Source organism: Onychostoma macrolepis, chromosome 15 (assembly GCF_012432095.1).
Source record: "Onychostoma macrolepis isolate SWU-2019 chromosome 15, ASM1243209v1, whole genome shotgun sequence".
NCBI lineage: Eukaryota > Metazoa > Chordata > Actinopteri > Cypriniformes > Cyprinidae > Onychostoma > Onychostoma macrolepis.
Genome location: NC_081169.1, coordinates 3,403,672 through 3,430,377, shown reverse-complemented (window position 1 = coordinate 3,430,377; position 26,706 = coordinate 3,403,672). Strand labels below are relative to the sequence as shown.

The following is a 26,706-nucleotide window of genomic DNA, read 5'->3' as shown; positions in this document are numbered from 1 at the left end:
AAAGTCAATGCAGCCATTTACCAGGAGATTTTGGAGCACTTTATGCTTCCATCTGCTGACAAGCTTTATGGAGATGCTGATTTTCCTTTTCCAGCAGGACTTTAGCACCTGCCCACAAAGTCAAAACCACTTCCAAGTGGTTTGCTGACCATGATGTTACTGTACTTGATTGGCCAGCCAACATGCCTGACCTGAACCCCATATAGAATCTATGGGATATTTTCAAGAGAAAGATGAGAAACAGTGGATCCAACAATACAGACGAGCTGAAGGCTCAATAGTGCTGATCGCTTCCATGCCGTACCTCACTGATGCTGGAGTTTGTGCTAAAAGAGCACCGACCAAGTATTGAGTGCATAAATTAATATACTTTAAAGTACTCAAACTTTTCTGTTTTGCAAATCCTTTTTTTGATTGATCTGAGGAAATATTCTAATATTTTGAGATACTGGATTTTTGACTCATCAGCTCCAATCATCAAAAAAAAAAAAAAAAAAAAAAATTGAAATATTACACTTTACATGTAATGAATCTGGAATATATGACAGTTTCACTTTTTGAAATAAGTTACATTAAAAAACTTTTTTTTTTTTTTAAAGTTCACGATATTCTAATATTTTGAGATACACCTGTCTTTAAACATTTGTAATTACACGTGTAATATTGAAGCATTTAATTCTATACATTTACAAAGAATAATACAATTATATGAAACATAAAATAATATGCTACAGTAAAAAATATCATCAAGTAAATTGCATGTGCTTTAGTATGTTAGTGAACGCATCAAAATAATGTTACTTTAAAGCATAACAAAAGATTACCAAAACAGAATTATTTAAAGTGTAATTTAAGGGAAATGTTTTTTTTTTTTAATTTGACACTACAAATCGCAGTTTTGTAAGTGTAGTTAGGTGTGTTATGAAAGTTCACTTTTTTTTTTTAAAGTGGATGTTAATAAATTTTTTAAAAGTAGCCTTTTCATTAATATTACAATAGATTATCTGTTTAAAGTACAGTTTTTTTTCTTTTTTAAATATATAAACATGCACTTCAGATTTGAAATACTCTACAAGTGCACATTCAGTACAATTAAATACACTTTTCACAGCTAAAGTTTCCAAGTAACTTCCCCAGCACTGTTAGCATGCATACTGAGGGTTATCGCAGCACAGCTGCTGTGTCTTTACTGATAGCCGCATGGCGAGTTCAAGGTTGCAGCAAGTCTCCATATCAGTGCATGTTTGTACATGCGAGGCTGGTTGCGTGTGAAGCAGCTTTCCAAAGTGGCTTTACACCGTACAGCTGAAAGAAAGGCAGAGAAAGAGAGAGCGAGAGAAACAGAGACAGGGAGTGGGGAAGAAGTCATGTGATCCTGCTGAAATCAATCTCCACTGTAACAGTCACTGCCCATTTTGTAAAGAAGCTTTCCCCTTCATTTTGTCCATATAGCCATTAATAAAAATTAAATGAGCTCAAAAAGGCATGAACATATCAGTGAGAGGTTTGATGCAGAAAATGCATGGGAATTTTTCTTCCGGAACCTGAATGTTACACACTATAGACCAACAATCAGCGTGGACCAGCTTGAATGTGATTAAAATAATGCCTCAGACTCTTTGAGCCATAAATCTGTAAACTTCATGACAAGCATGCTAATGTAAGCATGCACATTCATGAATGAGAGCTCATACAGTATGACACATTCATCTCTGGATTAGAGGCCTGAGGGAAGTATGCATGTGTTTTGCAACAAAGACCCGACCACTTAAGGTACTTCCTATTTAATCACTTGTTAGAATATATCCCACAAGGCCACAACCTTGACAGAAGCGCAGGGAATTGTCACGAACAGTCTATTAGCAGTGTGTCAGGCAAAGTTCAGAATGGCTTCCTTATAGCTATTATGGAGTCTGGGGTAAAAATTACTGGTGATCCTAAAATCAATCATTCCTTTGCTTATGCCACCACCATATAGTTTAATATATAATAAAGTGTTACAATAAATATTTACAATGACTTTAAAAATGATAAACGTATTAATGAAAGACTAAGATGAGATATTTAAAGGGTTACTCCACCCCAAAATGAAAATTGTCATTAAATCACTTACCCCCACGTCATTCCAAACCCGTAAAAGCTTTGTTAGTCTTCGGAACATAATTTAAGATATTTTAGATGAAAACCGGGAGGCTTGTGACTGTCCCATCGACTGCCAAGGCCCAGAAAAGTATGAAAGACATCATCAGAATACTCCATCTGCCATCAGTGGTTCAACCGTAACATTATGAAGCTACGAGAATACTTTTTGTACCAAAAGAAAACAAAAATAATGACTTCAGCGGTGCGCCATTTTGGAGAGTATGCACTGCATATGCTGTTCTGTGTCAGCCGCACCGCACAGATATGCTGTTTTCGTTCAAACTAAAGTGTAAATAAACTCTAAAATGTGCAGTTTTATCACACAGCACAATGCCACAGATGTCGCAAGTTTTGAGGGAGCGTGCAATTGGCATGCTGACAGCAGGAATGTCCACCAGAGCTGCTGCCCATGTGAGTGAGCGGTTTGCTGACGTCAACGTTGTGGTTCGAGTGGCCCATGGTGGCGGTGGGGTTATGGTATGGGCAGGCGTATGTTATGGACAACAAACAAGTGCATTTTATTGATGTCATTTTGAATGCACAGAGATACCGTGACGAGATCCTGAGGACAATTGTTGTATCATTCATCCACGACCTCATCACCTCATCACCTCATGCTGCAGCATGATAATGCACGGCCCCAAGTTTGAAAGGATCTGTACACAATTCCTGGAAGCTGAAAACATCCCAGTTCTTGCATGGCCAGCATACTCACCGAACATGTCACCCATTGAGCATGTTTGGGATGCTCTGCTTCAGCGTATACGACAGCGTGTTCCAGTTCCTGCCAATATCCAGCAACTTCACACAGCCATTGAAGAGGAGTGGACCAACATTCCACAGGCCACAATCAACAACCTGATCAACTCGATGCTAAGGAGATGTGTTGCACTGTGTGAGGCAAATGGTGGTCACACCAGATAATGACTGGTTTTCAGTATCCCCCCCCCCAATACAGTAAAACTGCACATTTTAGAGTGGCCTTTTATTGTGGCCAGCCTAAGGCACACCTGTGCAATAATCATGCTGTCTAATCAGCATCTTGATATGCCACACCTGTGAGGTGGATGGAGTATCTCAGCAAAGGAGAAGTGATCACTAACACAGATTTAGACAAATTTGTGAACAATATTTGAGAGAAATAGGCCTTTTGTGTATATGGAAAAAGTCTTAGATCTTTGAGTTCAGCTCATGAAAAATGGGGGCAAAAACAAGAGAGTTGCGTTTATAATTTTGTTCAGTGTAAATACAATATAACAAAGACACAAATTAAATAAACACTGCATAGTCTTCACTGTATAGATTAAATATAGATTAATCCTTATAAAAGTTGTTCAGTCAAAATCAGTGAGATTTTTTTCTATGACAAGTTTTCTGTTAGTCTGCTTTCACTTTAAGAACGAAAGCATGGATCCAATATACTGATACACATGCGTTTTCCTTCTCAACTATTTACGTTAAGACATAGACCTAACCGACTGTGTTTACTAGGCTATTTGCCAAAGCGCACGCTGATGTAATTTGGTCTGTATTTGTTCATCCATGCACTAAAAGCAAAAGAGTATTAGCATGCTGTCGATGCGTCTGTCTGTATACGTGCACTTTGGATGCGTGTGTGTTATGCGTGTACAACTGTTTTCAACACGGATAATAATCAGATATGTTTCTTGAGCAGCAGATCAGCATATTAGAATTATTTCTGAAAGATCATGTGACACTGAAGACTGGAAAATCTTTGAAATTTTTGAAAATTTCTGAAAAGCTTTGATCTAGGGGTGTCCCCGACTAAGGATTTTCATAGTAGAATCTGAATTTTAGATTTTTGCCGATAGTCGACTGATAGTCAAATCATATGTTTGGGGGCGGGGCAAAATACATTACCAAGATTCAAGTCAGACATTCAACAGTCATAAATACTGACGTTAATACACAGGGAAAATGTATTAAATATAAATGTTTGTGTCCTGCTCACGCTGCGCACTGAAGAGATAATCGCTGTTCAATAAAGCGCTTTACTGCAGTGACTCAACCAAATGCATCTTATACGAGATAAATAATATATACATGATATAAATAAACCGGTAGAAATGTTTTGAAATCACTTGTATCCTACCCGATCGAAAAAAATCCAGTCTTTCACTCTGCATCAGTTTGAGTCTTGTTAAAGTTTTAAATCCTTGCCGCAAAGATGCTCCTCTGTCAGTCACGGATTATGGAAAGTGAAACTTAAATTTATAGGGGTGGTTGGATTTATTCACGCACGTTAAAATATTTATTTAAAGCTTTTTTTCTTTTCAGATTCTTATTTACAGCATTATCATAATAGGCTGTATATTAACTTATTGGGAGAAAACTGGTAGTTCTATGTGAAATCAGACATTTGAGCACCCCCATTAGCCAAAATGGCATGATCATAACACCCCGCGAATATTCGGCTGTGAGATTGGGTAGTCGAATCAGGCTCCTCAAATCGTCGACTATTCGGGGTCACCCCTACTTTGATCACAGAAAGAGATTACATTTTAAAATATATTTAAGTAGAAAACATTTGAAACTGTAATATTTCAATTTTAGTGGCTTTACTGTATTTTTGATCAAATAACTGCATCTTGGTGAGCAGAATTCATTCAAAACATTTAAAAATCATAATATTTCCAAACTTTTCACAAGTACTGTAATGTTTGAATAAGTGTTGAGTAAATGCCTCATTGTTTGCTTCATATCAAAAATTACTATAAAAATATTTTATAGGAAAATAATTTTCCCTTCCAAGCTTCTGTAAGCAGAAATGATCCAATCACATGCAGAGAGCGAGAGACCTACAGACAGACTAAAGAAACCTTCAGCTATTTTATGAAAATATTTGATCGCGCCCTTGAATGCTTGCCATGCGTGAACATGCTGTTGGTATATGGCACAAGCTTCTCTTTGTTGCCGGATGTGGGAAAAACATCCAATAGATGCTAAAATAAGAACAGGAAGGAAGCAGGGGGTGGAGTGGCAGCGGGGGAGGACGAGAGAGAGAGAGAGTGAGTGGGAGTGAGAGAGGAATGTTCCCTTTTCACTCCATTCTCTCTCTCACACACACACGAGTCTGTACAAATCGCTATGAGCGGAATGTAGCATTGCAGTTATTTACCGTACGAGCAGCGGATACAGGAGTTTGAAACTTAAACAAGCATTATGATTCATTTAGCCGCCGCGGAGCCTCACGGAGAGACTCCCAGACTCTTCTCACAGCCTCCTCCTCAGACGTTTAAGAGGCCTGACAGATACTAGATAGAACAAGTTCTTCTTTTTGATGAGTCAACAAGTCAAACTGACACGGCGCTCCAGCCGAAGAGGCCCAGGGCAGAACACACTCGTTTATCACTGCGTACACACACTTCTGCTGCTGATCTCAGAACAGCACCAACACAATGTACCTGGACAGGTTATAAATACAGAGTCATTAGTGCTGGATGGGAAAGTGTGGAGCAAGACTACACCCTTACAACACTTTACACTGGTGGTACCGTGGTAAGTGATATCACATGCTAATACCTAGGTATTTACATGGTACACCAAGGTTCCTCAAGGAATTATCATCTTCCATATGCAAACACTATGGTATTACCATGGTAGTTTTCAGTTTTTATATCAAACAGGTTCATACCAAATAATATACACCATAGGACAGTTACTGTTGGTACTTTTAATACCTTGTAGTAGTACCACCTTATTGGTACAAGCAGTACCAAATCTCAAATTCTACTTTTTGTTAGCAAGTACATACACACACACAAAACAAAAAAAGAACTGTTTTATTATAAAAATATTTTCCTTGGGAAGAAACACAGAAATCAGTTTTTGGAGACTGTAATATTTCACAACCTAATGCACTTCAATTTCAAATGAGTGTTTTCTACATGAATATATTGTAAAACGTCATTTATTCCTGTGATGCAAAGATAGATTTTTAGCATCATTAGACCGTGGTCCTTTTGGTAACACTTTAGAATAGGTAACACTTGTTAAATATTAACTACGACTTTTCGCTCAATAAATTCTTAATTTGCTGCTTATTAATAGTTAGTGCGGTAGTTGTTAAGTTTAGGTATTGGGTAGGATTAGGGATGTGGAATAAGGTCATGTAGAATAATGCATTAATATGTGATTAATTAACACTAATACATGGCTAATATTCTAGTAATATGCATGCTAATAAGTGTAACTGTAAAAAACTGTTACCGTACTTTTGTTTGCGTTTTAAAAAACAAATCCACTTCAATTCTATGGTTTTAATTGCGCAATTTCATGGCATTTTAGACAAATTAGTACTTTTTATTTTGTTTTGGACATGGTACCATGTTAATAAAATGGCAAATTAATTTTAGTAACATGGCTTTTCTCAAAGCATCACAGTTTTACAATGTGCTACCACTACTGTACCATGGTACCATCGTAGTTCTTTTAGGGATAATAGCATAGTATTCTTTGAAGATCCTACTGCCATTTAAAAACATTATATATGAATATGGTAATCAGCAGTACTATGATAGCCTGTACATTTATTTTATCACTCATCTATAGTACTGCCATCATTTCTTTTATAAAGAAAACACAGCTTAGATGTGAATAACGGGAGGTTGTGACATACAGACAGAGATTTTGGTTCGGTCTGAAGAGGTGGAGAAGAGCACTGAAGCAGTAGTCAGGTGTTTTCCTCGGCTGACCTGCAGTAAAACAGCAGTGGACCGTGTCTGTGCGAGGGAGACTGAGGGCACCAGGCTCCAGGGATCAGATCTGACAGGAGCCAAAACTGTCACCTCGCAACACAAACACCAGGTTTCATATTTCATAAGGTGAAATGTGACTTCGATATTCACCACCGTTGTTTCATTTCTAACAAATGTGCCTGAGTTCACATATTCTTTAATACATCCTCGTTTTAAAATATGAGGACATTCTTATTGGGAATGTGGCAAGCGGTGGTTAAATGAATGTGGTTTGAACATCCTGTCAAAGACAGGAAATAGGTTGTGCAACTCCAATGACTTTTACATGATCTAGTCATCTGATCCTTTATTTGAATGCAGTTCAAATATGAAACTATATACACATGGCCAGTGAATCATGCACATTTTAATATGAACAAATCTGTTGAATTTAGCAGTAACACGAGAGGTCAAGTAAAAAAAAAATAAATACAATTTTGTCCTGAATGTAAGCAAATTTGAGTGCTGCTTGTCTATTTAAAAAAAATAAAAAATAAAAAATAGTTTGGGGTTAGTAGTTTGCTCAAATCCCAAACCACGAGTAGTGGTAGTTGTAGACATGCCTGGCTTAGTAAACACCACTAACAAAACCCAACAGAGCTCACAAACATGAAATACATGTCATGTTAGAGCGCAGCTGTATACTTTGTAAAGATGGAAAGTGTCACGGTTCACAGCAGATTTTTCTAAACATGGCAAGTTTGGGAAGCTGCACAATGGTTCGTCTCCATGTGATCAAAATTTTCTTGTAATGACTTTGAAATGAATTCTCTAATTTACTCCCACAAAGTTATCAAGAGGATATCAGCAGAGATGAGTGCCAAAGCAGTGTCAGAAATGCTACAGCGAGCATTCTTTAGTCAGCATGTCATTCTCAAGAGACAGAGAAAATGCTGTCAGTGTCACATTTCATATTTTAGACTTCTGTGAATATGAGATACAATGTGGAGATGCAAAAATGTGTTGCACTGCACACCTCTGTCAAGCAAAAACCTGGAGTTAGATAGGGGCAACAAAGTGAAATATATATAAAAAAAAAAAAAAAAAAAAAACTAGATGCAACCATCAGATCAAATAAACAAATCTTGTGAAATCCCAAATATATTTGGCAGCGAGTCAACATAAGAACTTTGTTAAACCAACACTGTGTTTTTGTCAAAAGGTTATTCTAAGGTCATCATGCATAAAATTCAGTGACGACAAACAAACATGACCTTAAATTTACCTTTCTGAGCAATCTCAGGTCTGCACATTTTTGTGCATTACATCATGACCTTTCACGATACTTTTATGCTGCTTTTTGAAGCTTGACAGTCCCTGCTCTCATCCGCTTTCATTCTACAGAAAGGAGCAGCTCGGACTTTTTGCTAAACATCTTTTTTGGTTCCATATGGGGTAATTAACATTAACATTCATGTAAGTAAATAAAAAAAAAGAAAAGGAAAAAAAAGAAAAAAAAAAGAAAAAGGGATGAACTATACCTTTAATGCCAGTGTAGGCTTTTAGTTTACACAAACAGATTAGCATCTCCATAGACATTTTACTACAAGCAAAAAACAGAAGCTAGCAGAGCTAAAAAGGTTAGATTTTTTGATTCGGTTAATGAAGCTACAGAGATTTTGTTCAGTGAATGACAGGCGGGTCATGTTTCATGATAGATGCAACATCATACAAAAACCAGAACAAGCAACTAAAGTGTAAGCATGCGGTGTTGGTTTACTTTACAAGAAATTAAAGTTGAACTCAGAAATCCAGTTGCAGAGTATATAGTTTTACACCAAAAGTTATCTAACAATAACTAATCAATCCTTTGACAACTGACTCAACATTTCCTACTCATAATTAGGGCCATTTGATTTTTAACCATGTATTCGCTATTAATTAAAAAATTAAACAAAATTGTGAATACTGCAATGTCTGATTAACATTAGACTAATCAGACTTTTGTGTTTCATACTGGTTTGGAACGACAAGAGGGTGAGGAAATTACTATTTTGGGGTAAACTGTGTGGGAAAAAAAAAAACATTTTTTATTCATTTATTTACTTACAAGATTTTTACTCTTTTACTTGTTGAAAATCTCAAATATTGTGAAAAGGAAAAAAATAAATATCACCACCTAGTCCTGCTCCCAACATTCTTCCTCTTCTGGTTTTGTCAATATACTCAAATTAAGGAATAAGGTTTTTTTCACCTCCCACTCTCTGCTGAAGCTGTACTTTGACTTGACCCTGGAGGAAGTGAAGGAGAGAGAGAGAGAGAGAGAGAGAGAGAGAGAGAGAGAGAGAGAGAGAGCAGGAGGGAGGGACAAGAGCATGGAGGGAAAGGAGACATAGAGAGGGCTTGTGCTCCTTTCCAGGGCCGTGAGCGAGGAGCCTGGGAACGTGGAGCAGTTTGGCCAGCCTGATAGAAATATCCTGAGTTGAAATGTAAACAGGCATGATCTCTGATCTACCCGGAGAGCCCCAGATCTGACCCGGCATTCCACCCAGGGGTTCAACGCTGACATCAGGAGCCCACTTTCTCATTTCCTGGGCCGGACACTGACCCCTCTGGAAAGTGGGCTGTGTCTGAAGTTTATCAAATTAAATCATGCTCCTATGCCCAAAACACCTCTACTGTCAGTTATAATTTGGCAAATTTCAGATGAGCTGGGTAAACAGTCTCTCTGTAAGAATTTTATTTGTTTATTTCAGAACATAATGTTAATCATTTTAGTTTATTTTATGACTGTCCTGTCCTCCTTGACCTTGGAATTAAAAACCTCATTTGCTTGCTACTGTGCCTTTAAAAGGGCATGACACTGGATTAAATTTCCACTTTTTTCCATTTAGTTTTCTGGCATGTATGAAAAGAAAACACGCAGCCAGTTTGTTATGGGCTGTCAGAGCCTGAACCCGTATCATCCAGCGAGATATTTCAATTAGCAGCCGGTTTCAAATTAGATACCGAGCTATTTGAATAAGCCCACCTCCGAGCCATATACGGAGCCTACTTATGTCTGAAGGTACATTTCGTTTTAGCAAGCATTGGACACACATCGACAATGTAGTGATCCTGGCATGCACCTTGTCCTCTTATTAAAGCTACTGAAGTTATTCATTCAAGACATGTATAACTATGCAATTTCTTTCCCAGCTGATTACCTTCACAGACAGAAATTACTGTTTATGTAAACTTTTTTTGTCATCCTTGTGTGTATTTCAGTTTAAGCGCAATAAGACATGAAAGAAAACTTAGTTTAGTGCTCACATGCCGTGTGACAGCCGCTTTTCTGTGCGCATGCGTCGGATGTGTGTGCTCAGAAAACCGTGTAGCAGAAGATTAAACTGATACAGCTTTAAAATGCATGTAAATAATAAGCTTTCATGATGAACAACTGCCATGTCACGAGAGCACGATAGACATGACAATCAAAATCAAACAGATTTTTTTTGGCATCAGAGGTACGAGCTGTAAAAGAACAGCCCTTTTCTGGAAGAGGGGGCGGGGAGCAGCAGCTTATTTGAATTTAAAGATATGAAAACTGCATGCTTCAAATCAAAATGGGCATTTTCAAAATGGTAAATATATTTTGAGCTAAAACTTCACAGGCACATTCTGGGGACATCTGAGGCTTATATTAGATGTTGTAAAAAGGGCTTAATAGGTGCCCTTTAAGAAATACCCCGTCACACACCAGCTGAGGGTCCAGTGTAGTTTTTAACTGCTCCATTCTTCAATAAAATCCTCTTTGCAAAACAATTTTTCACTGAAATGTGCCACACAAACAGACTGAAATTGTCAGGTATCTGCAGGACATGCAGAGCAGCAGGGGGGGTAACCTGCTCCAGAGTAGGTTATGTTTCAGGGTTAGCATACGTCAGAGCTATCAGTGCGCATATATATATATATATCTCCACCTGTATAGATCTGCTACGGGTTATTTTATATGCTATTTGTGCAGCAGCAGTATGTCTTAATACTCACAGCACCGCATAACCATATGTATTGGCAGTAGCAAGTTCCCGTACTTGCTTGCAGCAATAATTTACAACTACAGCAATAACCAACAGCAGCAGCAATCTAGCAGCAGCAGCAGCATAGCAGATCCATTCTGCCAAGACCAAATACATTAACACTGTCATATCCATTACCATGCTAAAATCTTCCAAGACTTGTCATAAAATTACATAATTTTTATATTGGTCTTTTATCATTTCACCACGTGAAATAATTATCAGCTTATTGGTACTGGTCAATGCATCCCTAATGATAAATTTAACACCATGTTGTTAATTAATCTTTATCTCAAAAATTGGAGATGGAGGTAACAATGTAATTTGCTTTGTAATTTTTACATAGGTTGTATGAGAAATCCAATTAAAATCACTAACTATATCTGTGAAGCACAAATTTGTCTAACCCTCTCAGGGAGAACAAGCCTTTTTACCAGTTTGTCAGTGTTTCATTAAAAGGCAGATGCTAATGGTTAGAACATGATAAAACCTTGATATTGTGGCTAATCTAATGTTGTTTACAGTGAAATTATGTAATAATAGAAAGGGAAAAGGTTAACCGATAACACAAGGGAGTGTGAATATTTGAGTCATATTGCTCATTTATGCAACTCCCACGTACTGTATGTGGAACTGAACATTCACAAAGGCATATATTGTGGGTTGGGGGTTTTTGTGGGTTGTTGTTTTTGCAGGAAAGAGTCACAGATTTTTATCATCCACTCAGGGCCCTTGCATACACACCTGATGATGCAGTTTCCCACAAGGGTTGGATTTCAGGTGAGTTCAACAGAGCACAAGACTTGTCGAAAGATATAGTGAACCACCCCCTCTAACGCTTCACCTCCTTTTTCTGCTCTGTTCTGTTTAGTCGGGCAGGAAAAACCTGACAGACATTAAAGTGCACTGTGTGCTTGGGAAAATCACACTAAGCCTGAATGTGTCTCACAATTCACAACCACTGGCTGGTGCAAAGAAAAAGTCAACAGCCCTTCCCCACGCTGCATTCCTGCAGGAATATAAGTATGTAGCAACTGCAATAAATACAAATAAAATTATTAATAGATAGTATTTTGTAAAAAAGATCATGTGAAAAAAGTTGGGACACCCTCTTGAATTCCATGGTTTTCTGTATCAGGACATAAAGAAAAAAAAAAAAAAAATATATATATATATATATATATATGGTTTTATTTGCTGATCTGGAGCCGTCGGGTGTGTTAACACAATGCCAAGAAGGCAAGACATCAGCAATAATCTTAAAGAAGCAATTGTTGCTGCCATCAATCTGGGAAGAGCGACACTGCCATTTCCAAACAATTTGAAGTCCCTCATTCTACAGTGAGGAAGATCACAAATGGAAAATGTTCAAAACCGACATCAATCCTTCCAGGAGTGGACGTCTCTGCAAATTCACCCCAAGATCAGACAGAGTAACGCTCAGAGAAATGGCAGACATCCCAAGAACTTCACCGCAGACTCCACAGGCCTCAGTTAACATGTGAAATGATCAAGTTCATGGCAGTACAATTAGAAGATATGGGACAAGTATGGCATGTTTGGAAGGCTTGCCAGAAAAAAAAAGCCTCCATCTAAAATAAAAAGCATGGCAGCACAGTTTAGGTTTGCAAAGTTGCATCTGAACAAACCATAAAACTTCTAGAACAATGTCCTTTGAACATATGAGATCAAGGTGGAGATGTTTGGCCATAATGCACAATGCCACGTTTGGTGAAAACATAAAGAGCATATATCAACACACACCTCATCCCAAAAGTCACACATGTTGGTGGAGGGCTGATGATTTTGGGCTCGGTTTGTAACCACAGGACTTGGGCACCTCACAGTCAATGAGTAGACCATGAATTCCTCTGTATCCCAAAGTATTCTAGAGTTAAATGTGAGGACATCCGTTCGACAGCTAAAGTTTGGCCAAGATTGTGTCATGCAACAGCACAATTATCCCAAGAAAACCAGAAAATTTACAACATAACGGCTGAAAATAAAAGAATCAAGGGGTCACAATAGCCAGTCAAAGTCCAGAGCTCATCCTGACTGAAATGCTGTGGTGAGAGCTGTGCATAAACAAATACCCACAAACCTCAATAAACTGGAGTAACATTGTAAAGAAGAGTGGGATGAAATTCCTCCAGAACGATGTGAGGGACTGATTAAGTCATACAGAAAATGACTCATTCAAGTTATTGCTGCTAAAAGTGGAACTACAGGCAATTGAATCATAGGGTTGTCCTAACTTTGTCACACATGGTTTTTCCATTTTGGCAATTTTTTTTTTTTTTTTTTTTTAAGTTAATTAAATAACAGTGTGATATGTAATATGATGTTCATCTGAGGTTTTATTTTCCAAATTTTATGTACATAGTGATGTCAAACGATTAAATCGAATCCAAAATAAGTTTACGTTATATATACACATACTCAGCACACACGCATATATTATGTAAACAAAAACTTATTTTCGTTGAGATTAATCATTTGACAGCAATACGATATATATATTAGACATTTGATCAACTGTTGTCAAGATGATTTTACATTTTTCCTTATGTTTCCCTCAGCAGGGGACACAGTTCTCAATGACAACTCCAAAGAGCGAAATAAAGACAATAAAAATGTCCAAATAATATTTTGGTAAATTGTTCCACATGCATGAACAGTGAAAGTAATGTAGCAATGTCAACGTACAGAGTTCAAAAGTAAAAGTAATCACTCTATATCTTCATCTTTGCTGCCTGTTCAATAACAAACAAGAAATTGAAAAGGTTTGAGACAACAATCAAGCACACATTCCAGATCAATAACTGCTATACCACACCATTAATACAGCCCATTAAAACTTTCCTTAAGCTGTGTGACACAGGTGTGCATTTCAGAGCATGTTTTCAACTTATACGGAACGGCCTATTAAGTGCTTTCAGTTTCATCATTTCCCTTGGTTAACTATAATAAAGTAAAACTCAGAATTTGGGTAACAGAGGCTGATACTAGACGCTGAGGGGGCGATTTCTGCCTGCAGCCATTATGTTGTGCAAATGGAGGTTGGGATGTATATGCCGAATGGTTTCAGCACTCTTCAAAGCCCCAGTCATGTCTCAGACTGTGAATAAAACATGAGGTATACACAAGGCGCACCTCACAAAGAAACCGCTAGGAGAGCCAGCACGGATGAGGAGGGAATGCTTTTGATTTAAGCAGCATGAGCAATCCTACTTGAGTTTCCTAAAGTTCTCTTCTATTTATGCCTCAACCTTCCACTTGTACATTTTTATCTTGTTTTATAGGTCACATTTAATGCGTATAATGCATTTGTTGCTGCACATAACTCAGATTAATATGATCAACAAGCGCTCCATCCTGCAAAATCCTCAGACGGCAATCTGATGATCCTATCACAACTTCCATAATACAGAATGCACCAGTCCATCTGGAAACAATGTCATCTTTATGAAGTATCAGATTGATAAAATGAGTGCTGTTGAGAATTGTCCCATTGGCCTGGCTGAAGATTGCCAGATTAGTGGCATTAAATCTTTAAAGGGGTCATATAATGCCCATTTTACACAAGTTGATATTATTCTTCAGGGTCTTAATGAAAAGTCTGTAACATAGTTTGGTTAAAATTTCTCATTGGTAGTGTAAAAAACACCTTTTTCACCTCTGGTCAGAGCAAGTGGTATTGTGTCATTCTCCTTTAAATGTTAATGAGCTCTTCTGACCCCGCCCCTCTCTTCCGAGCCGCTCTCTGAGGGACTGCTTACTTTAGCCGCATTCATCCTGAAACTTGCTAATTAGCACATTAGGGAAGGCCATTTGCAAAGTTTCATTTAAAAAAACCTTGTACTCACTTTTTCTGGAGGTGAAGCTGGATCACCAATGATTCTCGCGAACAGACGCATTTAGGTAGATCAAGGGCGCATTCCTTCAGAACCAAACCAAATCCTCTTCAGCCGCTCAGATGACGGGAGTAAATGACTACTGCTATGTTCATTATTACATCCAACAACAAAACACCTCAATCGCTTAGGAGTCATTCATGTCTACATCTGCTCCGACAGTGAAACAACTGATGACAGCTCACTCAGTCTGTGCTAAAACGCTGCTGTCAATCAACAATCGTGGGAGGGGCCTCCGTCCGTGTGACATCACACGGACAGACGGCTCGATTTGAGAAAGGGGTAAAGATTTAACGAGATTACAAAAGAAAAAAATAAATAATTAAAAACCCTGGGTGGATTTTTAATCATAGCAGGGCTCTCAAGTTATAGCGAAAGTTTGGAGTGAGATTTGGGGATTGGCAAGTCAAAGGGGAGGAGCAACTCAAATATTTGCAGCACCCAAGTTTTTGCTAGCAGTTCAATTTTACCTATTGTTCATAATTGACCAGCACAAATAGAAGTTATAACATTTGGTAAATCTGATGAAAGAAATTCATTCTAATAAAATAAAGATTTGTATTTAAAAGTACAAATTTATCAAAAATAAAAAGAAATTTTGCCTCAAACGAGCCAACTGAACAGCAGTACTCAATGTACATACTGTACACATATACATTACAGTACTTACCCTGAGCATGCATGTCAAACTGTGTGTGTGTGTGTGTGTGTGTGTGTGTGCGCGCGTGTGCGTGTGTGAGAGAGAGACAGAGAGAGAACACATTTCAGCATGTGTTTCTTTTTTTCTGTTGTAAATGTTGTAAATGCACAACTTGATGCCTGATGACAGGGGTAGAGGACACCCACATAAAGCACCGTCATGATAATAGCGTCCATCCAGAGCCAAACTGTTTCTAGTTTTGGTTTTGTTCAAACCCACCATGGAAAACACACTGCATCTGAATTTGGGGAAGCCTCAGTGCTTTATATGGAAGCCCCCTACCCCTGTCATCAAGGCATCAAGATGTGCAACAAACATAACAGAAAAAAAAACAATAATTCATAAGCTGAAAGGTGTTCTCTCGGTCTCTCTCACACACGTTCAGGACAAGTTTTGTAATCCTACTGTGTGTGTACAGTATGTACATTGAGCACTGCTGTTCAGTTGGCATGTTTGGTGCCAAATTTCTTTGTATTTTTGATCCTTTAAATATGTTAATTTATTTTATTTGGATGAATTTGTCTTTTATCAGATTCACCAACTGTTATAACGTCTCTAGTACTTTCCTTTCAGGAAGCCAAAGCTAAGTTAAAGCTTCTGGTTGCAAAGCAGTTGGAGAGTTTTTTTTTTTTTTGTTTTTGTTTGACTGCATCAATAATACTTTAGCATGAATTTGGCTATATTCCCCAACATCAGCTCTCACTATCTTTTCACAGGCAAGTGATTTCGTAGAGGAATCTTAAAATCGGAAAAAAATTAAATGAAGGGGTTACCTACAACATTCATCGGATCTTTCTCTTCCAACTTACACTCCATGTGCGCGCGCATCCATGTTGCTTAGTAACGAGCCCGCTTGCGGCAGAATCGCGTAATTTAAACAGAAACAACAACATCCTAATTTCTGATTGGCTGGTAGGTGGAATTTAACTCTATAACTCGAGAGAGCTATGAACTCGGCAGAAAACGTACCTCCGTATTCCCTCATCTATTAATTGTATATTAATTGTAGCGGGACAAGTTATCCCTTCTCAGCGTGAGAAATACAAGGTGTGGCGTGAGCGTGTGAACTGGTTGAAATGCGTGAGTCTCACGCTGAATGCGTGTACACACACTGCCAACACACATTTCAGTTCAAACAACTTGTAAAAGTGCATGTAGCATTATATGACCCCTTTATAAGACACTAAAAAGTTTCACAAAATCAACCCAAACACAAAAACTTCGGTTGCTGATTTGATGTCATCCAGAAAACATGTGCTGTGAAAGTGGACAGTTCTTGGCCTTTATAAACTACAAACCAGATCACACTTTATGCTGACAGTCAAAAATTTGTATCTGTCCTTGACTTTCTAACCAATTGCTTAGGCTTTCTGCCAAATTGTGAGTGTGCTCATGTAGGACTAATTCATTTTCATGTCAACATGAACATCAACCATGGGACAAACTGTCCAGGGACCCATTCATATTCCCCAAGTAAGGGCACAGACAGATTTGCTGGGCTTAAAGTGGTCTCCAAGGAGCCAGACTGATTGTTCCACATTCAGGTGGAGCGAGTCGAAGCCTGGGCCACCTTCAGCTTCCACTCCTAAAGCACTATAGCCAAGAAACCCCAGGAAACACTTCGACATTTCCTTCTTCCACCTATTATTTGTAATGCCTGCCTGTCATGCTTAATTATGTCCAATTATGTTGCTACATCCTTAAACACTGGTTTAGATGCTTAATCTTTCCAGTAAAGGATTAAGGGACAGATCACTAAAAAATAAAAACTGTGCTTATAAATAAAAGGTGCTTCACGATGCCTTAGAACCAGTTTTGTCCAAATGGTTCCATAAAGAACCTTTAACATCTGAAGAACCTTTCGGTTTCACAAAAGGTTCTTTGTGGCAAAAGAAGGTTCTTCAGATTATATAAAAAGGTAAGAAAGAGATGGTTCTTTAAAGAACCTTTGACTGAATGGTTCTTTGTGGAACCAAAAATGGTTATATGGCATTGCTGTGAAGCACCTTTATTTTTCCAAACTCACATTTCACTTCCATGAAACATGTTTTGAAGAATTTTCAAATGTTTTTTTGTACAAAATTCACAGTCAAAGTCAAAACGATAAAAATAACTTAATGTTCCACGAAAGAAAGTCAAACAGGTTTGGAACGACATGGATTTCAGCAAGTGATGACAGAATTTTCACTTCTGGGTAGAGGTCTTCACATGAACATCAAAATTCGTGTGACCCGTGTTTTATTTGAAAGTGGGACCCGAACCCGGGCAGACCCGAGAAATGCCTTAAATGTACTACCCGGACCCGACCATTATTCGAAAGTTGGACCCAAACCCGGCTGGGAAGAGACAGACCCGACTGCACCCGATCGGCACATATTGCACAGCAAACTGCTATTAAGTCAATAACAAGTTAGTTAGCCTTCTCCCTGACTGCGATGCATACAATCCTCCTAGCCAATACATTTCCATCCATGTTGGCTGTTCGTTCCTCTCTATTGCTGACTGAAAGAGACTTCTTAATCCACTGATTATTGCTTTAAAAAAGTCTACATGCTGTCACGGTCAGTGACGGATGACTAATGCAACTTCGCAGTTTTTTGGGGGGGTTTTTTTCTCCATCTCGAGTCAACTTCGACTGTTGCGTTTACACAACAATAACGATACTTTTTGTTGGTTGTAATAAAGCCTCGGAGCAATTATTTAACAAAAAAACGTGCAGAAGAAGAAGAAGTGCATTACACTTTAATGCGTGCGTGTTCAATAACAGGGTGCGTCTCTTCAGTTTTGTTTCAGCTTTTTTTTTTTTTTCAGATCACTCATGAAGGAATCCATGATCACCGTCCACGTGCAGTATGCATTAACTCCGCCCGCGCTCTGCTTCTGGTGGCTGAGGTAACGCGTGTTTTTTTTTTGTTTTGTTTTTTCTTTCACCTTATTTCCCCTCACAATTTTCTCATCCTAATTTTACAAACTGCAAGTTACAAAACACACGCATGCTGACTGACACTGATCACTGCCGGGTGCGGTGTTCTCTGATCGACTCGGGTAGGCTATTACACACAATGTTAAACAGACCCGGGACCCGAAGTAATAGATTGGGGTCCTCCGTGAAGACCTCTACTTCTGGGTGAACTGTTGCTTTAATATTTTTTATAGTTTCTCTTGTTAAAAGAAAGTACACTTTAGTATACTTTTAAAAAGGGTACTTAATATGGAAATAATACACTTTAGTGCAAATAGAATTAAATGTTTCCAGACTCTTAACTGCATGTTAACTGCATTTAAATTCAAATGTATTATTGTTTAAATTCATATTTAATTCAATTAGCTAAAGTGAGTGCTTTTTATTAATTTAAGTAGGACGCAAGTACATCTTTAAACAGTATGTAACAAAAGAAAGTATACTGCCAAATGTACTGACAGGCATTTATGGTGAACAAAAATATTAAGATTGTAAATATATGTATTTGTCACATTTGTAATGAAGTTGCAATTTAGTAAAATATATTAAGTTTAAATGTAATATTGAATAAAACACTACAGTTGAAGTTAAGTGCTTTAGTGACGTTAGTATGTTAGTTAAAGGGGTCATATGACGTTGCTAAAAAGAACATTATTTTGTGTATTTGATGTAATGCAATGCGTTTATGCAGTTTAAGGTTCAAAACACATTTACCATTTACCTTACCATATTGTGATGCCTTGTCCCGGCGCGACGACACAAAAACAATAAAACCCATTACAAATGAGGCATTTATTGCATCCAGTGGGGACATAATTACTGAATAAAATGACTTTTTACACGTCGTGTTGCATCATGCCGCATAAACGTTACCATGTCTGCATTTGTGATCGGAGAAACAACAAGCACTACTCTACACAGCTCAAAACTTGCGTTTGAATAGTCAGGCAAATTCTTTAAATAAGAAAACATACTTACTGGCTGTGAGTCAAAAGCGCCAGACTGTCCTTGCAATGTTGGAATTGCCCCACTTTATAGAAACAGTCTTTGAGCAGCTGGCAGGCTATTCCCAGTTTCATTAAATAGTCCTCCGTAAAATGTGCTGCACACATCGGAGTATTTGGGTTGAACTGTTTTGGAACAGTGTTGTAAATACAATGTAACCACTGTTTTCTAGTTGTGTCCTCTTTTGGAAGCCCAAACAAATTAGTTTCGCTTTCACAGCGAATCACAGCGTCTCCAGGACATGGCGCCGGCGGCAGTAACAATACTACAGCGAGAATAAAAGTTCCACCTTTCTTTGCGTATACATTTGGGTGCGGTTTTGCAAATCTCCCCATACTGTGACGTGGACATGTGGGGGCGTGTTTGAATGAGCCATTTTAGGGGGGCGTGGTCAAGTCTTAACTTTTATAAAGAATATCTCTTTGGTTTTGAGACTTTAGTCTTTGCAACTTCAGGGATCTTATCTATGCACAAACAGCTTGTGACACTCCAAAGAGAAAAGAACTTGAGGAAAAAAAAAAAAAAACGCATCATATGACCCCTTTAACACATCAAAATAAGTGTAATTCTTTAAAGCATGACAAAAGATTAACAATTATTTAAAATTACAAAAGTAAAACTTTTAATTTGACAAAGTGCACTTTTTAAAAGTGGATTTAAGTGTGCTTTAGAAACACTGTCATGAAAGTGTCTCTGTTTAAGTGCACTTTTTTTATATACTTTTGATTTGAAGATTAAGTAAACTTAAGAAAAAAAAAAGAAGTGCACATTCAATACAATGCACTTTTTCACAAGGGGACTGATGAAACTTAACTGTGAAGTACTGAATGAACAGTGGATCATTAAAGACTATGACTGAACATTGTTCAATTGACAAACTGGCTTAACTGAGGCTAATCTCTTTAGATAAGCAAACATAGCATTCATAATATCCCACTTTCTCTTCCGTGAGAGGATATTCCACAATCACGCCATGTTCCCAAGCTGGTCATAACTCTGAAATTAGGAAAAAACAAATTCATCCATAAACCCATAACACTTAATTACTGGGCAGTCCACTGACAATCGTGTTTTCAAGGCCTGTTTGACTTGGAGTAAACAAAACCAGGACATGTATTGAATAGCTCCAAACATTTATACGCAGACTGCACACTTCAAATGGATTTATGGGAAAGCCATCATTCAAGAAGGTGCTTTGAGAGCAATTTATCAAACCTTTGATAATAGAGCAAGACAATACATGGTATGGAACAAAACACAAGGCCATTCACGCAGTATTTGCGAGATTTCATCATCCAGCAATTTCTGCTTGTGCCTTTGTTTTGTTGGATAGGTATTGGTGTACAATTTCAAAATTGGCAAAGCTGAAAGAAAAACCTGATGCCTTACCTTATGATTTTGCAAGCATATCACTATGATAAACTAGACAAATTATGTCTATTTTGCTTCTTTGCTTTTATTCTATGTCTAACATGCGTTTTACCTAGATGCCTACAAAATGTGTTATTTTAAAAGAGGGTTTCAGAATTACAGTAAAGCACTCATCGGTGTCTGAGCAGAGATACCAAATAGATGCATCAACCTCAAGTGGTGTCAAAGAGTGAAATCCCAAGAGGCAAATATAAGGGTGGAGAACAAAGAACCACAACTGACCTGTTGACCACAAATGTTTCCCTCTGTAACAGGCTACAGTACAAAACAGGTTTTGTTTTTTGTTTTTCTATATTAAGAAATCTCTTCAGTAATTATGAAAATATGCATTCACTTGCATAAAATGGTGCCACAAAATATTTGGAAACTCAAGCAACAATTAAAGGAATTGTTCACCCAAAAGTGAAAATTTGCTGAAAATGTACTCACGCTAAGGTCATCCAAGATGACATCAATTAATGTCTTGAAAAGCTTGTAAGAAACAAATCCATCATTAAGGCATTTTAACTTAAAACTGTCGCTTCTAGTCAAAATTCGTGTCCATAATCCATAAAACCATACACTGCTTGTAAACAGTGCTTGATCTGTGATTTCTCTTCTGATTTAGGTGAAAATACTTTTTCACTGGAGAAAGCAATATTATGGATAAAGGACATACATTTTAGCCGTCAGCAACAGATTGAAGTTAAAATTGTCAGATTGATGTGTTTATTACAAGCATGCAGCTTTTGTCTTCACAAGATGTTAATTGCTTGATAATTAATTGAATTCAATCGACTGAAGTTGTGTGGATTAGGCCTACTTGTGGATTATTGTGATGTTTTTAAATCAGCTCTCATTCTGACGGCACCCATTCACTGCGGTGATCAAGTGATGTAACGCTACATTTCTCCAAATCTGTTCCGATGAAGAAACAAACTCATTCCAAAATTTTAAACAGCGTCATTTATGGGTGAATTATTCCTTTAAAAATAAATCAATAGATAGTTGCATATGCCACTTAGTATGATATTTTGTCAATTCATGTTTAAAGCCATGCAAACTTCTTTTCGTGAAATGTTTTGCTTGAAATGTGTGTTCTATTTTTCTTTAAAATTACATTCCATGTGGCTTGATATTTTATCCAATGGCTTTCCCAGTGTGACTTATGAGTGAAAATGGAGGGCCTGTACTGTATAATGGACATCTGTGTGGTTGAAAAATCAAATGTCACTGAATCACCACCTCTTTTAAAGTTATATTTTGTTTTGTTATATTTTACAAGACCTTTAAAGAATCATGTGCCTGCCTGCAGGGCCCTTTTTAATTAAACAGACGCCCCCATCTCTCCCTCACACACCCACGGTAATCACATCATATCAGTGTGTTGATGTCATTCTCTGGGGAATTGGTCTGACATGTGTCCCCATGTGCATTAGACAGATTATAAGATTTATTATGTGGGCGTAGTTAATACAACCCATAAAACTTACTGCTATTTGCGAAGAAATTTTGGATTCCGCCTCTGATGAACTGTGGGCTTTATGTTCCCCATTCACTCTGCTGTATTCAGGAGGCTGCTGAGAGGCCGATCTATTGCCCTTGGTCTTCCTGTTCCCAGGGCCCTGATGGACGATGTTTAAGAGATGGAGTGTGCTCTCGTGCTCCCGGTCCGAATTTTCCGCCTGACCGCGCACATAGCGGTCCTCGCAGGTGGAGTGATGGCGCCGGCACAGCTCTATTCTGGCACGCAAGCGTTCCACTATGGCGCTGTGGAGCTGAGGAACGGCTGATCCTCTTGATGTGGCGATTGGTGTGACTGATCCTCCCATCCCGACACCCAACATGGGTGCAAAACCACTTGGGGTGGCCTGGGTCGGAGCCGCCTCTCCCATGACCTTCAGTTCCCCTCTTCGTTAACCCTTTAATGGTCACACCAAGAAAAAAAAACAAAACAAGGGAATATTGTGAATTCAGTTTATTTGGGCAATAACCATTTTATTTATTTTTCCTTCATTTATTTTAATGCAGAATAAATCAAATTCTCAAAAATCTACCCTGGAAAATGCAGATTCTGCAATAATACAACACCATAGCTGTTATCAGGAATAATGCTGTGACAGCTTGATAAATGCCTCTTCTGCCATAAGAATGTTTTTTTTAAACCGGATATAAAATGCTATATGCAAATAAAATGATTAATTTCTGTGCAAATCAATGATATTAATGCAGAACTGAAAGTGCACTTCAACCATCAATGGACATTTCAAGCATTTGGTTGAGCATGTTTTCTAAAAATGATTATCCCTTCATTAAACTTTTGCAAGCAGTTGATCCGTTATATTCAGCAAACCATCTAAAGCAATATGCTTGCCTTGACAAAATCTTGAAAAAGGATATAGATCCCAGATGCTTATATCCAAAAACGTTAGCACGTTTTAAATAACATCAGTTTAACGTCCCTATGTAGCCTAATGCTTGTGTTTGATTAAAGTTGGCGCAAGAGAAAACGTTCCTAGTGCAACGTTGTTTGAATACTTAAACATTATTTAAACAACAGATGTTGTAACAAAGTCCTAGTGTCTTGCTTAACGTGCGTCTTGGTAAACGTCAAAAAGAAACGATGTTTAAAAGTCATTAAGTTTAGTGAAGCAAAAAACTTGCATCTTGTGCATAGCGATAAAACGATTTCGGGAACTGTGCGCTAAATGTGGTTATTCTTACATTACGTAAACATGCTGACGTTCCTATAGCAAAATGGTATGTTTGGGAAGCGTTTTAAACATACACTTGTTAGCTGGGTAGCCTATACAAACTCAATGGAAGAACGCGAAATTACTACCGTTTCTATTCCTTATACAGCCCGTACCTAAAAGGCATGTTCAATAGCATCTATTACGAGATTAAAATGTGCTTTCCTTGGCACAACACCGGATCCACAACTTCATTTTTGAGTCGCAACATTACTACAATATGCATTATTACTTTCCAAGTGCACTGGCGTGTCTCGCAGCTTGCCAGGTTGCCAAAATCGCAGCGTGCGCTCATTCAACTCCATGCAAGGTGTAACAAATCCACAGTGTGCTATCAGAGGGCTGAACACAGTCCTGCAGCAAGGAATAAACCCAATCTCGCTAATGCATGCGGTTATTAGTCGGTCATACCCTGAACCAAGTGTTCCTGTTAGCTGACAAATAACACACGCAATTATAATCCATTTACTTGAAGGCAGAAATCCGCAAACTTCCAGAGAGTTCAGGCTGTGTACGAGCACTTCCCATCCTTGTCATTTAAGAGGCTGTTTACGGTTCCTCGTGGTGATTCCCAAACAAAGTACAAAACAAAAGTGTCGTTGCAGCGCGCCTGGACTGGCGCTATCCGCGCGGTGGATCGTCAGCAGTCCGAGCGCGTACGGGGTTCGTCCGGAGAGGATGGCTTTCCGCAGGCTGACTACAGACTCTCATTGTATGAGCAGTTGCCTCATGCTCGAAAGCAGTTCTGAGATTGGTGAGCGGTCATTTTGCGGGCTCTAGTGGTGCCAACAGTGAACTACATGAGAGCAGCTCGACCGGACAACACACGGGGTTTGAACGCGAGACACAGCTGAACCATGCGTGCAGGAGGCTTGTTGAATGTTACATACTTTAGTAGGGGAGACCGGCTAATCGTCACTCTTTTCATTCTAGTAATAATGATATAGACTAACTATTACAGATACTCTAGACTCATTCCTGGAGTCTTGACAATAGCCAAGTTAAGCAGCAGCATGGTTAATTGTACAGGTGTTGATCTCTGATAGCAGGGCATGGGCATGCCATGTTGGGGAGTTGTCACTACGGAGATTGAATAATTCTCATAATTAATAGACTACGCATATAGTTAAAGGGTAATGAAGGATGAGATATTTAAGCACAACAACTTTCAAAACAATTTATGACACCAAATCAGCGAGTCATAAACTATAGGATAGCCCATGTTTTCAATACAAAAATTTAATTTTTGATTTGATAAAACACGTTTTGCATATCTGTTGGTCGATTAACATTATCGAAAAACTGTTGTCAATAAATGTTTAGCCTACCTCGCACTGACCATCAAAAAAACAATACACTGGAATTCGCGCTCGGTTAAAGTAAAGCCCCGCCTCTTTTAATTTGATTGGCCATCTCAAACATTTTGAAATACAAAAAGACCAGCACAGTGTTATTTCTGCTTCCTGAAAATATAATGTAATTTAAGGATTAAATAATTTAATGTAATTTAACGTTTCCACCACAAGCAGTGTTCAGGCAAAAACATGGCAAATATCAACAGCTTTTATGTCAAGACACTAAACCATCACACCTGATCAGGTCTTTGAGGTCAATTAACAAATTAACCAATCAACCTTTAAAATTAATAAACCAATGGAATCCAATTATACATGGAACTGGGTTGGTAACAAATAAGGCCTACAAACATGCCCATATATATATATATATACACACACACACACACACACACACACACACACACACACACACACACACACACACACACACACACACACACTGTATACTGTATACTGTATACTGTATATATAACCTCTTGGAGGTCAAAACAATGTGCTGGTCTTTTCCCATTTCAGCCAAGCATTCTATTGATCGAGCACCTGTTTAAGTGATTTTTGGATGTGCACACGCTACTTTGAATTCATCTCAAACATTTTGACACTGATAAGCGTTGTTAGACTGCTATTGCAGACCAGTCTGAAAATATAACTTTTAAAATGTTTAAAACAACACATTGAGTCCTAAAGGATTTCAGTGATTGGGCCTAAGTGAAACCATTAATATAGGCTACTGCAAAAGAAAAATAATCATATATCATAAAGAATCACACATGATGAATATCGTTTTAGTGGGTTTAGATAATTTAATAATCAATTTCTCTTTTTGCTTTCTTCTTAAATTTAAGTTTTTAACACTGTTCCAACCAACACCATGTTGCACGCCACATCCACTACAAAAATTAACTATGAATCAAAATTTAGGAAGCATCAAAATTCAGGAAATAGTTTGTGTTATTGAATATGCCTGCTTTATAAGATCCTAAAGGGATAGTTCATCCAAAAATGTGATTCAGTCATCAATCACTCAACCTCAGGTTGTTCCAAGACTACTGTTGCTCTTCACTGACTTACCCAGACGAAAAATGTATTGCTCAGTGTTGCTGTTCGTTAGCTCAGGAGAATTAGCTGTGGTTTTCATCTCTCATTTTAGTATCAACAGTGTTTCAGATGTTTCTTCTAAAATTCCTTATAAATAAATAAAAGTAGACACAACTGAGTCATGAGAAAGTTTTGAGAGAAAGGAGACCAAAATGAGAATGGGCTGTGAGAAACATGCAACATCTCTTTATTGTCTTGCTGTAATGTCTCTCAGTCAAGACACTATAAATAAATAAACACATAAATAAATGCTCTTTTATTAAGGTTAATCTGGGGATTTCCATCTTCAAAGGTCAGGACTGTAGAAGGAGAGCAGGGAACAATGGGGCAAATGAGAAGGGAACAGGAGCAGGAAAGTACCTTTATGCTGTCTGAGGTGCAGTTGTGTCTTGACGTCAATGTTCAGAAGGCTGATTCTCTTTTATGTCTCATTTTGGTATCTGCTTTGTCTTCAATTTTAATCATAATCGTAATCATATGGGAACCACTTTTGGTGCTATATAGCACCACATCTTTAAAGGACCTTTGTCAAATGGTGCTATGTAGAACCATAAGAGGTGCCATATTGCATTGTATTTCTTCAACAAAAATGGTGCTAAACAGCACCAA

General features: G+C 38.0%; 1 protein-coding gene across 4 annotated transcripts in view; it reads right to left on the bottom strand.

The window, feature by feature from the left end:
- Window positions 1-25,164, bottom strand: part of zmp:0000001236 (mastermind-like protein 2) — a 68,265-nt gene extending 43,101 nt beyond the window's left edge. Inside the window, exons 1-2 of one of the 4 annotated variants that reach the window (XM_058799743.1) lie at window positions 24,970-25,164; window positions 22,382-22,810 (exon numbers count right to left, since the gene is read on the bottom strand). In XM_058799743.1, coding sequence (XP_058655726.1) covers window positions 22,382-22,783 — 402 coding nt within the window. In that variant the 5' untranslated portion in view covers window positions 22,784-22,810; window positions 24,970-25,164. Of the gene's footprint in view, window positions 1-22,381; window positions 22,811-23,873; window positions 24,056-24,110; window positions 24,897-24,969 lie in introns of those variants that run through there. The other 3 variants (XM_058799742.1, XM_058799745.1, XM_058799744.1) reach the window with 3 other exon arrangements.
- Window positions 25,165-26,706: the final 1,542 nt, after the last annotated feature.